The 17323-nt window shown below is 41.3% G+C and overlaps 1 protein-coding gene across 1 annotated transcript; it reads right to left on the bottom strand.

The window, feature by feature from the left end:
- Positions 1 to 10716: 10716 nt before the first annotated feature.
- Positions 10717 to 16897, bottom strand: LOC138199357 (inositol hexakisphosphate kinase 2-like). Its single transcript, XM_069151435.1, has 5 exons — positions 16172 to 16897; positions 14409 to 14643; positions 13614 to 13798; positions 12978 to 13153; positions 10717 to 12205 (listed from the first exon to the last, which is right to left on the bottom strand). Exons 1-5 carry the CDS (start codon positions 16443 to 16445, stop codon positions 11531 to 11533), a joined length of 1545 nt encoding a protein of 514 aa, XP_069007536.1. The 5' UTR covers positions 16446 to 16897; the 3' UTR covers positions 10717 to 11530.
- Positions 16898 to 17323: the final 426 nt, after the last annotated feature.

Raw genomic sequence — 17323 nt, 5'->3', positions numbered from 1 at the left:
TTTAGCACCTTCTAAAACTCATGAAAGTTGATACCTGACACAAGTTTCGTGAGGTTTGGAGCATCGTTTGACCTTAAACATCAACTTCCTGTGTCACAGCGAAACATCAAACTTAGCCGCATTGCCCTGGTTATACTATATACAAAAAGCATATGCATACATATGGACATATATGTCCGAAATATGAAAAAAAAAAGTCATACCAGAGCATTAAAATGTATTAATGAGATTTTGGGGCTAAAGTTTGTGGTAGTTTGGACAGAAATCCAAGAAGATTTAGTCACACCCTTTATTTTTTTTTTATTTTTATTTTTGTACTTTGTATTGGTGATTTGTTTTGTATTGTTGTTAACCTTTTGTTTGGTATTAGTATGACTGCATTTTCAATGCAAACCCAAAACCAGAAACTGGCAAACCCGCAACCATGTGTCATACCCTTAGGGGGACTCACCCTCTGTGAATCGTGTGGATTACTTTGAGCGTGGCTCGAACCAGCGTCCTCATGAGGTCATTTCCAGCTCTAAAGCGGCGTTTGTAGAACGCTGGACTATCTTCAGCGCTGAAGAATGAGTCGCAGTGAAAAAAGTGTTTAACAGAGTTCACTCAGAGCTTTCCAGTGAGTCAACCGACAGACTGGTTAACTCAACAGGTAAAAGATTTGACTTCACCAAGGTTGATATTAATGGTTCAGATTCCACCTCGGCCTGTTGATGGTGATTCAACTTTTAGTAAAGTTGAAACATTTGGAGAAATTGAAAAAGTTTTGCATACACTACACATTACAGGAAGATATTTAATATCACTGCAGACCCACTTGAAAACATGTATATCTACTATCCAGAGAATGTCTACAGCAATTTTGATCGCATTTGAATTAATATTTGTGGAGTTATAGGTTGCAGTGAGCCGAAGATTTGTCACAATGCAGAGTACCTCCTGGGAAGATTGGTGGTGCAGTGGTTAGCACTGATACCTACCTCTCAGCAAGAAGGTTAGGGGTTCAATTCCCCCCTTTCTTATGACTTAAAAAAAATCATACTATAGCATGTTGTCAAAATTATGAAAAGAAAGTCGTACTATAGCAAAAAGTGACCCATAAGTCATTTTTGGGTCACATTCATGGTATCAGTTCCCACCACCAGAGCTCAGTGTTGCTTCAGTGGTGATACCATACCTTAACGTGTGTGTGTGTGTGTGTGTGTGTGTGTGTGTGTGTGTGTGTGTGTGTGTGTGTGTGTGTGTGTGTGTGTGTGTGTGTGTGTGTGTGTGTTACCATGCTGTTAAGTAGAATTCTATCAGATGTTCACTCATTGATTCGAAGCAGAAAAAAAGGGTTTGTGTGAACAGATGAGATTTCATCTTTCATTCTTGGTCAGTGATCGCAATGTTGAATGGTGACGAGCACAGTGACGAGCACAGTGACCACTTAGCCACTGACCCATAATAATGAAACAACAGCACAATGGCACTGGAGCTTCCAGCCATCTGTACATCTGATCATTTGAAACTCTGTGGATGCATCTTTTCATCACTTGATTTGTTTTTCATTAGGAAACACACCCACACCCACACTTGAATACACACACACACACACACACACACACACACACACACACACACACACACACACACACACACACACACACACACACACACACACACACACACACACACACACACACACAATGGAGCGTGGTTGTGAGCCTGCTCATCTGCTCTCAAAAAAAGAGATATTTGTTCATGTGGTTACATAATGACGACAGAGCTGTGAGCTAACACAGAGGTGAGGACAAGCAAAAACCACACAGGCCCACCCCAGTCTCTGCTTTCAACAGCACTTTGAATAGTCTGTTATATTCTAGATCCAGTGTATAATTTATGCTGTCAGTTATGTGGAAACTGTGAATTTACTCCAGCTTTGATATTCTAAACATAATTTGTGTACATTTGTTTCTGGGTGAATAATATTTTAATGAAAATGACTGAGTCAGAATTAGAATTGACAATCAGCAAAGTTTTCATGATTCGAGAAAGATAACAGCCTCAAACACAATGTGCAATCAGCCCCTCAGTGCTAGATAATGCAAATAGTCCTCTGCAATACACAAATGTTGATGTAGTTTCTTTTGATAAGGTTCCCCCTGCAGTGAAGGTGTATGTGTGTATCGCTGTTGAGGACATTGTGTCTGCAACCATAAGTTATGTAATACATGGAACCCTGAGCCATGCAAAAGAGGGAGACGCCACTATTTACATTTAAAATTTGCATCGAGACTAATAAAGTACAAGGACATGTTGTGCCTCAACCTCAGGTGCTAAAAGACAAAACTATCCAACAGTCTGCACTCAGGAGTATGCAGTGGCTCAAGTTGCATGAAATGAAATTTCCTCTTTCATTAACTCAAAAAGATCCCATTAGGTTAAATGGTTTCATATAATCCCTTTTGATATATGTTCACAGTTTTATAGATGAGATCAATCAAATGTGAAAATTCATATTTGTTCATTTTTTTTTTATGTCAAAACACAACAAATGCGACAAGCTAAATTATTCAGGGATTTTACTGTAGTACAATATCACCATATAGTAATGTATAATGTTGATAAAACATATCTGTAAATTCACACTAAGTAGTTTCTGTGTTATTCTTGTGAAGGTGACCTGAGTGAAACTAATCAGGATCCTCAGTCCAATTCCCAGTAGCTGATAATTATGTCTAATGAGACCAAAGGAAACTTTGAATGCCTTTTTAGAGGCTGAATGAAACTGTGATATCTTGTTTGGTTTGACACATCAGCATAATGAAAAATAATGTTCAAATGTCTTTACATTACAAATGGATGACAAATAATCCGCACAACTGGATTTTTGGGGTCAATGCCGATACCGATATTAGGAAGTTAAAATATTCTGGTATAGCAACCAAAATGTAGGAATCAGATATTGTAACAAAGATATGTAATGGGTGTTATATACATAGAGTACTTCACTTGTAATAATTATAAATAACTATAGAGCAATACAGAAAATACAACAATTTCTAAATTACCTGAAGCATATTTTTCTTGTTATATTCTGTAAAAAAGATTTTTGAATTAGACAACATATACATCTATACTGATGTATCTGGTATAAGCTAATATCACCGTATACAATTGTTTAATTAAATCCAGCAGGCTCTAGTTGCGTCAGCTAGGAACACTACCAAATCAATATCTAGTGATGATGCTCTCTTTCCATTAGTGGCACACAGTAGTGAAATGAAAATCAATACCATGTGTACCAGTGATTTTTTTTTCCTCGATGAAAAGCAACAGTAAACTATTTTTTAATCCCACACTCTATTTCAAAAGAAGAAGAATTATGAAGCAGAAGCAAATGCATTGAGTGATGATTAAAAAAAAAAAACAACTCTTCCCCCACATACTACTGCAGTCAAACATTATATCATTAAACCCAACCAAATGCGTTCTGACCTCATTTTGATAAAACACACACCACACTGATCTTTATCTACACACACATGCCTCCACATAGTCATGTTGTGCAGAGCGACACAGACATGCAGTGTGCCTGCAGGTGTGGGAGGACAATATGAGAACACATACTGTGATGATGCTGCTGGCAAGTTGGCTAAAGTGAGTCTGTTCAACATGAGTCAGGCTTCTTCCTTATTTTCAGAGATAACTGACTGTAAACAGTGAAGTGCTCCTGCAGGTGTGGAGGCATGTGTGTATGTGAGGTTTAGTCAGCTAGTAGGCAGTTTACTTCAGCAGATAATGGATGGGCATGAAATAAAATGTCATGACAGTAGCTAGAAGGAGTATGAAAACGATACAAAAGGCTGCGGAAGTGAAGTCAGCAACACTCAGCCTGAGAATCACAAATCCATATGCTTTACTCATTCACATGCTGCTTTTTTGTTTGTTTTACCTTGCTTTGTCTGTTTTAACCCTGATCAGTGGTCTTCCACTGTAACGGCATGTACAGATGTACACTTATAGATTCTGTTCATATATAGATGTGTATGTGTGTATGTGTGTTTGTGTGTTATTAGTCCCAGATAATCATGTTAGAATCCTGCCCACGGTTACATCAGTCCATAGCTGTTAATCAACTGGGAATACTCACGCCATACACACACATGAAACACACATACACGCAAATACTATTTATGTAGGCTGGTCTCTCAGGTCCATCCAGGTACTCCAATGGTCCACCTAGGTACTACAAATGACTAGCAGAAGATGTGACACCTCTCATGTTCCTGTCCTACGTGCACATCAGTCTTGACTGTCCAGGAGTTCGATAAACTTAGATTTTCTTATTGTTTTATACTTTTGTGTTCTGTGTTTTACAGCCTCTGCAACCTGACAGGGTTCATCTGCACCACAACTAATTTAGATAAGGGCTTATGTAAAAAGAGTCATGAGGACAAGCAGGGGACAGCTATATCAGCGAGTAAAGCCAATCCCAAAATGTTGGACAGAGGGGGAGACGAATTATAAGCTTTGGCTGTAATATTGGAATTTTCATTTCATAATAGGTTTGTGATAACAGCTTGTCTGGCGCCTGTCTATCACTGAGACCTCATCAGGCTGTGAACAGGCTTTGTTTGGCAGCCACTTGTGATTGAAGTGAGTCACAGTATTTTTATTATGTTCACAGTATTTATCTATTTTTCAACCAAAAGCCCAAACTGCTGTAATCCATAACTAATCCAATCGAGGCCTGGCAGCGCAACACAATGCCAGAGTAACACCCAAAGACTAATCTGAGAGGGCAGAAAGTCTTCTTTTATTTGACCTTCTTGGGCGAACTGGAATAAAGAGCGTGTCTAGTGTCAATCTGTGCCTGTTACGGTTCATTACAGTAATTAAGAGGTCAGTGCAAATGAGTTTGACAGTGTGGACCGGCATGCCGTGGGTACAACAGGAGCCGCGGGCCAGCTCGAGGCCCGACGCCTGGTAGACCGCGTCACTGCTACTGTTATGCAACACTCTAATTACATCTTGGCTCAATTTTCCTCTTTTGCATTTATTGTCTGTTTCTCTGGCTCTTTCTGTGACTGGACAATCAACTCAAGCCTTGATGCACTTAGTTTATATTTCACTTAGTTTATATTTCATATTCTCATGAACAGTCTATTTGACTGTATTTAGTGGTTAAAACCTGTAAGACGAGGGTCCTGTTGGCGTTATCGTGGTTTAACTGCAGGCACACTGCAGGATAAAGTGATAGGAAGGATTTGATGAATTGAATGATTTAAATTGGAATAAGGTTATGGGACAATTTTATCTTCTCATGGTAAATAACTATTGGTTCCTGTTACATCATCAATTTTGCTCTGGTTATTTAATAAATCTAGAATTTTTTTATTTTATTCAAATAGTTTATCATATATTCTTAAATCCCGTGTCTCAGCACGAGATAAATATTTGTGGTATGGGCCAGTGAAGTGTGACAACTTGGCCTAATTGAAATATCTGCCTGTCAAACAGGGTGGATTTATACGATGAAATAGGGAAGACCAGGGATGGTTGTAACATTGTATGACTCAGCATCTATAATCACAGAATTTTTTCCTTATAGTTCTCAAGTTTTGACACAAAGTACCCTTATTTGTCCACTGTAAACAGCAATGTTCCTTATTTTTTCAATTATATCACAGAAATCATTAATTAATGTCAAACCTTTTGTTGTGGGTCACAAAGACCAAAAAGAACTCCCCACTGACTTTTAAATCACTTTAAGAATGACTGATTGTAACCTACAGAAAAGAGCTGCTGCTGATACTTTTAAAACCAGAAAGAACCGAACGTGCACCAAATAGGATTGAGAAAATGTGTTTACTAAATAATAGTTATAGCAGCATAGTGGTTTCAAATTAGCACTCTAATTGGTCCAAAAGAATTAGCTCTTTCCTAAAAAAAAAAAAATAAAAAAAAATAAATCCCCCGTAAAATCTGCATATTACTTCAAACTGATATAAAATTCCACGTGCAAGGTCAGCAGGGAAGCGGTCATTCATTAAATTTAATCACATTATTCTGTTACAACCATCTATTGTCTGCTCTAACTTTAATTATTGGGACATATTCAAACATGCACGATAATTTATGGCAAACTAGCTCATGGTCCCTCAGGATTAACTGTATTTGTCATTTTCTGACTTCTTCATTAGCCGCCAGACTTTCATTTGGTTTGATTTATGACTAAATAGCTACCGAACTAATGACATTCCCATCAGCTTCAGCTGGACCTGTGTTTAGAGATAAATAGCAAATGTTAGCCAGTTGCTAATGTGGTCAACATGGTAAACTGCTTAAACATCAGCAACTCCGCCTTGTTGTTATAAGCATTAGTATTTAGCTCAAAGGACTGCTCTGGTGAACTACACAGAGCTGATAGAATGAGTGCATATGCTCAGTCTACATTGTGTATCTAAACTATTTACCTGGTTTACCTGGTTAACTTTTGCTTGTGTAATATGTTAATATAAGTTGACCTGATTAGAATAAATTCAGAGTGATAGTTTAATGAGAGCAACAAATGAGAGCTGAACTTAAAAATAGATCTCTAGAACAAAATGGGGCTAAATGCCTTTATTAAATAGTCCTTCTTTAATCCTGCAGTAGCCGTTATGTATGGAAAAGGAACTTTATGTCCGGTAAGAGAGCAGAAATGTAATTTATCTTACTCAGCTATGAGCACTGTTTTGATATGGAATAGTCTAAATCAATCAATTTAATAAAAACAAAAATAAAAATGGAATAAAAAGACCCTTTGGTTCAATTATTTAAGACAATAAAATATAAACTTTCTAAGTTGAGTGAATACTTTTTTTCTTCTCTTTAACACGGTACAAATCCAGCCTCATGTGGGAGTGCTGTGGATTTGTCGGCAACAATAGGTCCTGTTGTATCTGTTTTGTCATCTCACAATCCTTTTTGTAAATCACAGCTGTTTAATCTCTTTCAAACTGACCCGAAAACCAACTTCACCGAGTTCGCATGAGAAGGCGCACTATTCAACACACATACACACCTCGTTGGTGGCTGAGCGCTACAGACTTTTAAGCAGGTCAGGAGATTAATCCCCCACGACCATCATCATCTTAATCACACAAGATTTTCTTTTCTCTTTTCTTTTTCTGAATAATCTTTATGAGTGAGAAAGAGAGAAAACATCTACATTCAGTCTGTCTTTCTAGTTTTCATCTCTCCCTCGTTACGTTATTGACCCGTTTATGTAGCTGCCTGTACAGATCTTGTCACCAATTTAACATCCATCAAAACACATTTGGTCATGTTTCTCATTCATGCAGCTCTACTTTTCTGTCTTTATGCCAGCATGAATCGAACAATTCACATTCACAGTCACAGTTGGTCTCCTCTGAACTTTTTGTCTCAATATTTTCTGTAGTTCATAACTTAACAGGATATGAATAAACATATATGCATGTATAAATATATTTAAAAAAATAAAAATAAAAAAAAATAAAAAAAAAAATCCAATTCCAGTTGTAAAAAGCTGTGTGGTGGTGTTATGAAGCCATATTAAAACTGAACAAACAAGATTTAAAGCTAAATTTATATTAAGTGAAGCATGCAGTTTAAAGTTATTTGTGTTTGCATAAGAACATGAAACACAAAGAATTTGGTATGACTGACTGGTGCGGTCACCTGTTGGGTAAATTAAAAAGCAGCAGTGTACCTTGGCCACAGCAGCGCTTGCTGGTTTCAATCCCCACTCAGTATTCACAGCCTGCTTGTGCGCTAAATTGTGTGACGGACAATGGAGCAAGTCTCAGATGGCAGTGAGAGGACGCAGTGAGACTTATGATGCTACGGATCACATGTAGAACTCCTCGGCCAGTTAGACCTCATAGGCTGGCTGTATTCACTTCTGAGCTGAATAACTCCTTAAAAAAAAAAAAAAAAAAAAAAAAAGGACCATTTCTTTTATTATTTGTTGTTGTTGTTGTTTCTGTGTCCATCTGCATGTGCATTAAAGAAAGTGCGGGCAAATTATTGAGAGGTTTATCAGAGGAATTAGGCTTAAATTATGTAGAATGTATCAGGATTTCATGCAAACATGTAGAGAATTAAAAATAAGTCTGAGAGCTTACACATGGAATGAAAACATCTGCATAGACACAAATACAAAACTGCAAACAGACAAGTATAAAAATAGAAAGCTCTGTGTTTTGCTAATGTTTGTGTGCTGTGTCATATCTCTTTTTAAGGGAGAGTAAAGGACAATCCATACAAACATCAAAGAGCAGAGAAGAAAGAGGAGCTGGGGCAGTCTGGGCGCTCCTCCATATGCAGAAGAGCAAGAATGAAGACCTGCAGAGAAATAAGTGCTTTATAGTTACTGATAATTAAAAGAGTGAGCTGCTGAGAGACAAGGACATGAGCTAATCATAGTGTACAAACAGCTCAAACTTCAGTTGGTGTGAGATGACTTACAAAGCAGTGTAATAGGATAAGTGTTTCACATGTACCAATTATGAAAGCATCACTATGTCCTTGTGCGAGCATGCACAATATGCAGTGATTAACTCAGAGCACATTTGATGAATGAAGCCAGAACTGACAGAATGTGTATTAATGTTTCGATGAATGGGAGTGTGATTCCAGTGGCCCAAAAAGCGAGGACACTATTTCATTCCCGGCAAAGGCTGCTGTTACCATAGTGATTTTAACCACTGTTACACAAGTGCTCCACTTACAGTGGCAACCTTCACAAAGCAATGGACTACAAAGACGTACATGCACACGTGATACATTGGTATGCCATATTTGTGGTATAGAGTAACAGTGAATCTATAATATGCGTGCAGTGTAATATACATATACATACGCAAAGACACAGCACACAATACAATGACAGAATGGGATCATTTGGATGGTTGAAAGCTGCCCACTGACCCTGAGGCTGTTACGCAACATTGGTTACCACCACCCCCACCCCTTTCCAGTAGAGTGGTGATGGAAGAGCTTATCTTCATCATCCTCTCATCTATCAATCTCTCCATCTCCCTGCAATAACACACACAGAAACATCACACACATGCTTCACAACTGACCGCGGCTCTGCGGCTGATTTCTGACAGTCCATTATACATGACAAATACTGGGCCCTCAAAGTCTCTTGTAAGTACAGTATGTACTCATAAACCAGCCCCAGCCCCAGCCCCAGCCCCAGTCCCGGCCCCAGCCCCGGCCCCAGTCCCGGCCCCAGCCCCAGACCTGACCTGGACTTTAAAAGATTAAAGTATCTTTCTGCTCAGTCAATTAAAGCTTTGACCTTATATTGATTGTGCTGTTCTAAGATTACAGAATCAGCATGGTCCCAGACTGGGAATGGCACACATCATAAAATGAGCACGCATGTATCATTCTATGGCTTCTGTGGCAACACTGCTATTGAATTACAGTACAGTATCCATACAAGTATCATAAGAAAATTCAAAGGAAATCTTTTGATTAATACTTAAGCCAAATAATTACCAATGTTTTTTTTAATGAATTAATGTATACAGTTAAAAAATGTCTTCTAAGATTATCTTTCAGTTTACTTAGTAACTGGTTGGAGGGAGTATGAATCTGTATATGTCAGACCTCGTGAAAACCTATTCGCATCCAAAACCCAGCATGTGACAGATGGTGACACGCAGGAGGTCACTATTTTCAGCATAAACTGGAACAAGCACACAGCCTCCTTAATACATTGTACTCTAACCAGCATGCGACATAAAATACAAACCAGAATACAAATGAGGCCTTGAAAAGGGGTTCTTACAGTTTGGTCCTAATTTTACAAAAGACCAGAGTAATTGTGTGTGACCACGGTGAGCACTAAAATCAAAACGTCAACCATTAAAATGTTTCCTTAAATGTGACCTTGTGTACAAATTTGTGCTTTATATTTTTGATTGATGTGACATTTGTGTGCCAGATGGATGTCTGTGAAAGCTGCACAGTACATTCCAGAAAGAGAGACAGTGGAGCGGTAATGGCCCGTGCACTGTGTTGACACAAGCCGGTCTGCTTTACAGCTCTCCTCCACACAGACCAGTGGTGCTCCGCACGTCACGCAGAGCCTGTGACTCAGAGCAAATCACTCGCCTCTTTTCTGTCTGCCTCAGACTGGCTAGAGATGACCAGGACTGGCTGAGGCAGCGCGAGGTGCCGTCATCCTTCTCCTTCTACAATAAGCCGTTGTCTCTCTCTGCAGCAAAAGTTATTCTAGACTGAGGGAAACAAGGCTATAGATACGTTTGGGCAATCCTGGGTCTTGGCTGTACTCCACTGCATTGACTCCGTGTATCTACAGTGGGTCTCAGGTTTGACATGTGCGCCGGTTATTTTTCTTCACAGCAGGTGGTGGGGGTGCCTGCCCATATTGAGTTGCAGTCCTATCATACTTTCCAGGGTACCAGTGGAGATATTAATTCATCTTTCATCATGAGCTTGTACCGACCAGCGTTCAATAAAGAGGTCATTTGTGTTGTACACGTGCACACCCAGGAGGCTAATGCCCGCCTCAACGATCTCTTTTTGTGAATATTTACATAAAATTTGACCACTGCGACCTTTAAATTTCATGTGAGCAGGAATTAGGCGGCTACTTTCTGAAACCCAGTGACTAAAAAGCTTCTGAACATTCTCTACACGCAACTTCAAATATGAAAGAAGACGCTGAAGTTACCACAAACCAAAGTTTTTAATTTCTCCTCCAACAAACTGTGGACAGCACAGATATACAAGATAGAGGTATCCAAACATGTCAAATAACAATATTAATTCATATCATTATTATAACATTAATAACATGGAATGTACTACTCTCCATTCACATTCTTTTTTTGAACTTTTAGTTTATTTTATGAAATGTCAAATAAATAAATGGCTCTATATAATCTGTCTCAGACACCTATATGAATATATTCTCTTACAGTGAAAATGAACAGGGGAGAAGGATGGCAGAATAAATCTCTCTTCCCATCGACTCCGTCCTCACACATCTCCTGCTCGCTTTGATAGCCCTGTCTCAGTCTCAACACACACTCACGGCGTAAAATGTCTTTAAGTGCATGTTTGTGTGCGCAAAACGACGACACTTTCTTTGGAAGTCAGACACAAGGAAACATTTCTACTGTCTCAAGCTTAAAACTGCATCTATTTGCTGCCTATCCTTTTTCTCAAAGGTTAAGTGGGTTAAAACAGTGTGATGACAATGGCTTAATCACTCCATCTTTCAAACAGATGGCTCCTCTATGTTATTCGCAGGTCTGTTTTTTATCCCAGAGATGGACATACACGACCGCAACATCCAAAAGCACCAAATGCAGAAACAGGAAGGGGGTCCGATGAAAAGACCAGCTACAACAAGGTCCAGTTTTGAAGTCGAGAGATGAAATCTCACTCCACTTGCGTGGCCCGCTGCTCGTTGTTCCTCCAAGGGTCAGAGAGCGTGTTATTGTGCCTCTGTGTTTGAATGCTCGCGTGTCGACTCATGTCAGTCTGTGCTGTGGTTCTCCAGCTCGGAGATGATGGTGATCAGGTTCTGGAGACCAAAGATGTAGCCGCTGTCCTGGCCCTCGTGAACCACACTGTCCTCCCGGTAATGTCTGCAGGTGGTGTGGGCAAAGTCAATCATTCTCACATCCACCACGGGGCCGCGGGGGACTGAGCAGGACAGGCGAGCCTGGCCGATAGCCGAGCTGCCGCCACTTGTGCTACTGCTGGAGCAACTGCTGGTGCCATCGCTGGATGTGGATGGGCTATGTGGAAAACCAAGTGCACCTGCAACTTCACCCACCTCCTCCTCCTCCTCCTCTTCTTCCTCCTCCTCTTCTTCCTCCTCCATTTCTGGTTCAGCTTCCACCTCCTCGTCCTCATCCTCGTCCTCCTCAGACAGTCCGTCCTCGGTGCGTCGGCGCGTGTGTTTTCTGTGTGGCGCTCCATCATAAATGATGAGCAGGGAACTGGAGTAAAAGCGATAGGATTCGCAGGCCTCCAGGGCAGCTTGCATGTCTCTGAGTCTGCTCAGCACTGGGGACAACATTTCCCGTCTCAGATGTCGCCCGCTGTGGAAGAACTGGAACAGAGCCTCCTTGAAGCCCGACAGAGTCAGTTTGCGGCCGTGGTACTTGTTCATAAACATCAGCTGGTCTGTGTCGGACTGGTACACCTGCAGTGATGGAGAAACATGGAGACATTGGAAAACCTGGAGAAGATTTCCCAGAGCATGAAACTGATCTAGCTTTGTTTCACCTGCATTACACTGTCCAGAGAAAGAGTTTCACAGTCACTTTACAGTTCTTTTGTTCATTCATAATTTTTATAGCTTCTACTCAAATGATCATGGCAGTGAAAGGGATAAGTTTAATTGGATGTGAAGACATCATAGTCTTCTACTGTTCTCAAATTATTATTGGAATGCGCGGTCGGTCAGTTACAACAATATACCTGCCAAAGTCAAATTTCTCTGCCTTTTGGTGTTTGACTGGTGCCAATTTCAGACCTTTGTTACAGGATATATTAAAACACAAACAAATCAGATTATCAAGTATGATTAAATTCTAAAGTTTGAAGCAATATAACAATATAATTATTTACTGACTGTGAGCAATAACTTTTTGGAGTCTCAGCTGGCTGCCTGACAGCTGTATAACTCATAACCATAAAATACCTAATCTTTTCTTTTTTTTTTTACATCTGGGGTTTTGTACAATTTAAGCAAACAAGATATAATGTGTTAATTAGTGAGCAGTAGAGGTGCTGGAAGGTAAATTACAAGACAGAGGCAGGCTGACTGTTTCCCTGTTTCAAGTCTTTGTGTCTGCAGGCTGTGGACTTATATTTAAAAGATGGATATGAGAGTGGACAGCGAGCGTATTTCGTAAAATGTTAAACTATTCCTCTTAGACAGTCATGAACACAGTCTTAGACTCAAAGATCACCTGCATGCCACAGAGGCGGACTCCTATTGAGGCGGATGTGCTCTGCTGGCACTTGCGGATCTGCATGGCCTTCTTCTCCTCCGAAGCGTCGTCCCCATGCTGCCGTGTGCCCATCTTCAGGTCCAGCACGCACGGCACAGTGTGCTGCCAGGTCAGGTTCTCTAGCAGGATGAATTCTGGGAAACTGAGTCAAGGAGGATAAAGTCGAAAAACAATGGCCTTCTTCTACACTGATCAGCTTACAACTTGAACCAGCTTGACAAGACAAGATAAAAAAAAATATATATAGACGGTAGGTTTTTACTACAATATGTAATATCAAGTCACAATGATATCAAGTGACTGATGAGAGTGCTTTTGAAACACAACTCATCAGAACAGAGAAAAAGATAGCCAGACACTGGATTAGGTAACAGATCTCAGGCACAACCTGCAGCCACTGATAACCATGCACGCAACTGTATGTAAATATGCAGGTGTTGACTTGTTCTGGTGACTCAGTTGGCCGAGACTCACGCCACGTCCTCTGACTTGGAACCTGTCATGTATTTCATTACTCTTCAAACAACAACTGTGATGTTAATTGTTAAGATGTAAATTTAAAATCTGCGTAGCTCTCAGTCAGTGAAAGGATACTGTACTGATTGCGGTGCTTAGCATTGTCCTTCATCCTCTGCAGGTGCTGCTGGTGACACTTCAGGCTCCAGGGATTATGTTTGAGCTGCGGGACGGCCTTACTGTGACTGTGCTCCACTCGGTAATAGATCACCTCGGCCTGCTGCAGCCACTCCAACTCCATGTCCTCCTGTATCTTGTGGACACTGAATGATAGACAGAGAGATCCTCGTTAGATTTACGTACAAAGCTCTGACGCTGCCTGTGCACATGGTTTAAGTGTGCCACATGGGCTGTAGAGCGAAACAAAAAATTTGGTATAAAGAGGCATCAAACGGAATCGGGTCTTTCACCCACCACCGTCCATACACTCAGACACCAACTAGCATCATCCTTCTCCACTGCTGAAGCCAGGGCTGACTGAGTTTTGTGTTTGTATAAAGACACGGACACATGCATCTATAGCAGTTATGTAACCATGAGTCTGTGACCCTCCCTCCAGCTGCCAAGGCTGAGGATCAGCTTCTTACTGTATTTAGAGACAGTTTTGCCTTAGGTTGTATGTGTAAGTCAACATGTTCGTCATGACCTTTACCGTCATGGAAAAGTAAAGATTGGTTAAAATGCCATGATTGTGTAACTCTTTTCAAAAATGCATCATCTTTCATTTCATTTACATTAGATGTGATATCAATGTGAAAGTGCCTCACTTTGTCCGCACTCGTTGATGCATTGAGCACATATTCTAGTTTATCATGAGAAAACCCGTCCCTGACTGATCCGTCCTCTGCGTTAGCACATTTCCTTTTATCTCACCTCTTGTCCTTGTCTTTGCGCGAGTGGCGGCTACGGCCATCTTTGCTGTGATTTTCACTGTCCACAAGCAGCGAGGACGTCATCATTTTCCCCCACTTCAGCATCTTACTCTTGGGCTCACAGTCTGCCGAGTTGTCCTTGTACTCTAGATCTGCTGCTGGGTCACTGTGGAGGGGGTAGGCAATGAGGCAAAGGTTGCCGTCTTCATCCTCCTCGAAGCTTACCGACACCACACCTGAGACAAGAACAGAGACAGAAAAAACACCTTTCAGACATCGGTTTCCTGGAGCGGTGAAGAGAATGTGTCTTACAAATTTTTCTTTTTAAAAAGCTGATAAAAAAAAAATCAAATCAAAAAAATTCTCTAGTGAGTGTCACTGAAGAGACACTGAGCTCTTAAAACACATCAATATGCTCAAATAACAGCCCAAACACAAAAGACAAAAGGCCATAAAAATTGAAGTTAGAATTCTGTTTATTCATTACCAACAATTTTACCTCACACAAAATAATCAGCAATACACACGCTGTACATCATGCAGAAACCACAAAGCACTGCACACATACACACGAAAAAGAATAAGTTATTGTATGATGCTAACAAGCTACCAGCTACAGAGGATTCCCAAAGCTTCCAGATTTACAATCGAGTAACTTCAACAGCACAGTTATATTTTCACAATTTCTCAACTTGTTTCTATGATAAACAGCCCACCCTTTCCTCCTCCTCGTGTCTGATGTACAGCTGTGGGAGAAGCCAAGACAAAGTGAAGGAGAGGAGGATTGAGAATATATGTGAAAATAAACATTAAGAGGTAACTTGGAAAAGAATGTTGCCACAAATATTATTCATGGTACAGCAAGGGAAAGGCATGATTTTAACCTCATCATTGTATAATCACATGAGTTTCTGTTGTAGTTCAGTATTTTGGAGGTTAACATGTAAAGCGGCGGTGGGGCTTTTAGGAGAGTGGCTGCTGTGTATCGCCTTACTCTTCTCTGCTGGGGCTTCTGTGGACCCCAGATATTCTTAATCGCTGTCAAAATGACGGCCTTACTGTCGGATTTAACCCGTCACACCTTCAAAATGAACGATGAGCAAAAAGCAGAGGAGCTTGTGGAAGTGTGTGAAAGCCGTTCCAAGACAATTTCAAAAGGAGGTAACGTATTAAACCAGTTTCTGTCTGCTTACGTCACTCGCTGTGCTTCATTTTTGAAGATCTTAAAAAAGGTGCAGTGATGACTTCATCAAGTCGGTGGACTGATCCACACTCATCTGGAAGTTTTCTGGTATACTACCTGTGTTGACCTTTTCAGGTGACCTCCACCTGCAGCTCCTTGAATTTCTGGACTCTCACTTTGTGTCCTTTTCAGCAAGCTGGCTGTTTGCCAGGAATAGATATAGTGCCTCACAACTGCTTAACAGACTTACCTGGTTTAGCCTTCTACAAACAGGACACAACAACCAGGTGGCCTATTTGGAGTCCCACTCACAGTCTCGGCTGCTACAGCACCCTCCTGTGGCACAATTTGGTACACTGCTGACGGGCACCCTAAAAACAACGCTCGAGCAGACGCAGGGAGCCCTGTTTCCTAAAAATCTCAAGATGCACACAACCTGCAAAAACACAAGTTCTGCAAAACATCCACTCTCATCTGACTTCCACACATGCACTTAGAGCAGACACATGAAGAGAGATGCATATAAACACAACAAAACACAACAGGCAACACGAAGGTGAGAAACGACTAGTTGTCCTTACCTCTGTACTGGGGGGTAAACTTCCTCATTGCAGCAGGCAGACTCTTGTAGAACTGATGTTCGCGGGGAATGAGGGGCTTGCAGATGGTCTGCTCCCCAAAGCGCAGGACACAGGAATGTCCCCCCACCTGGTGCACGAAGGGCTCAAGCATTACCCCTTTCTCCATGTAGCACTGCTGGTGCTGAAGCTGGTTTTGCAGCTGGTTCTGCTGCTGCTTTTGCTTTTGCTCTGCATCCATGGCCTCCTGGGCCTGAGCCTCCACAGCCGGACTCATCCTCCTCTGGTACTGGCCACACTACCGCGGGCATTAGCCTCCTCACACACGCACACACAATGTGGGGAGGGCCCTATCTGTCAGGGTCACGCACACACTCGCTCGAACACTGCAGATCCACAGAGGACTAGTCCTGAAGCGTTGCATTAAAATCACAGGTTTTTGGAAGATAGTCCCACGATGTCTTCAGAAGCTGCTGCGACGAGGACCTGCTTTGTCTGCGCTGTGAAGGATTCTGCTGGTCGAAAACAAAGGACAGGAAGAAGGAAATAGAAGAGAAACAGAATAGGCAGCTCGGGTTTAGTAGATATTTAACTCCTTTCAACTCCTTGTCTGGCAGTTATTGTATCGGAGTGGAAACAGAAAGCCCCTTTAAGTCCTTTAAATGTTAAGGTTTGGATCTGCAGCGGCAATAAGGCAGAGACGGATCCTGCTTGTGCCTCCACTGCAGACCGAGCGCTGTCTGACAGCTGAGAGCTGGCTCACGACTGGTAAAGCTCTCGCAAGTCTGACACTGGGCCCGCCCAGTGTCAGACAATCCACCAATCATGAGCATCCAAAGCAGGTTGTTGGGTGGTAACCCTTGAAGGCAAAGAAGCAAGCAAACAAAGACAGTGGAGGGAGGGGGGAGTCTGGGGGAAGGGAGACAGGAAAGAAGAATAAAAACAAGAAGGGAGGGCGAAGCTGAACTCAGCTGTTTCTCTGTCTGTGTGACAGAAGGGTTTTTAACAACCTGGCGGAACAAGCAGCACTATTTCCTCTATTTCCACTATTTCCCTCGCAGGGAAGGGAACAACAGAGCAAGGACATGAGAGAGAGACACAGAAACTGACACGCAGTGCAAAACAGTAGTCAAATATAAGCAAAATGACCATTTA

The sequence above is a fragment of the Embiotoca jacksoni genome, unplaced genomic scaffold (genome assembly GCF_022577435.1).
Source record: "Embiotoca jacksoni isolate LCO1_2020_lvr unplaced genomic scaffold, fEmbJac1.0.p SCAF_1, whole genome shotgun sequence".
Taxonomy (NCBI): domain Eukaryota; kingdom Metazoa; phylum Chordata; class Actinopteri; family Embiotocidae; genus Embiotoca; species Embiotoca jacksoni.
This window is presented reverse-complemented; position numbering and strand designations above follow the sequence as displayed.

Bases quoted from the DNA above. Each gene is read 5' to 3' on its own strand.
- LOC138199357 (XM_069151435.1), bottom strand. From the start codon at position 16,445: ATGAGTCCGGCTGTGGAGGCTCAGGCCCAGGAGGCCATGGATGCAGAG. The intron at 13,799-14,408 runs GTGAGATAAAAG...TCTATCATTCAG, and splicing joins CGCAAAGACAAGGACAAGAG to TGTCCACAAGATACAGGAGG. The intron at 13,154-13,613 runs GTATCCTTTCAC...TCAGTTTCCCAG, and splicing joins TAAGCACCGCAATCAGTACA to AATTCATCCTGCTAGAGAAC.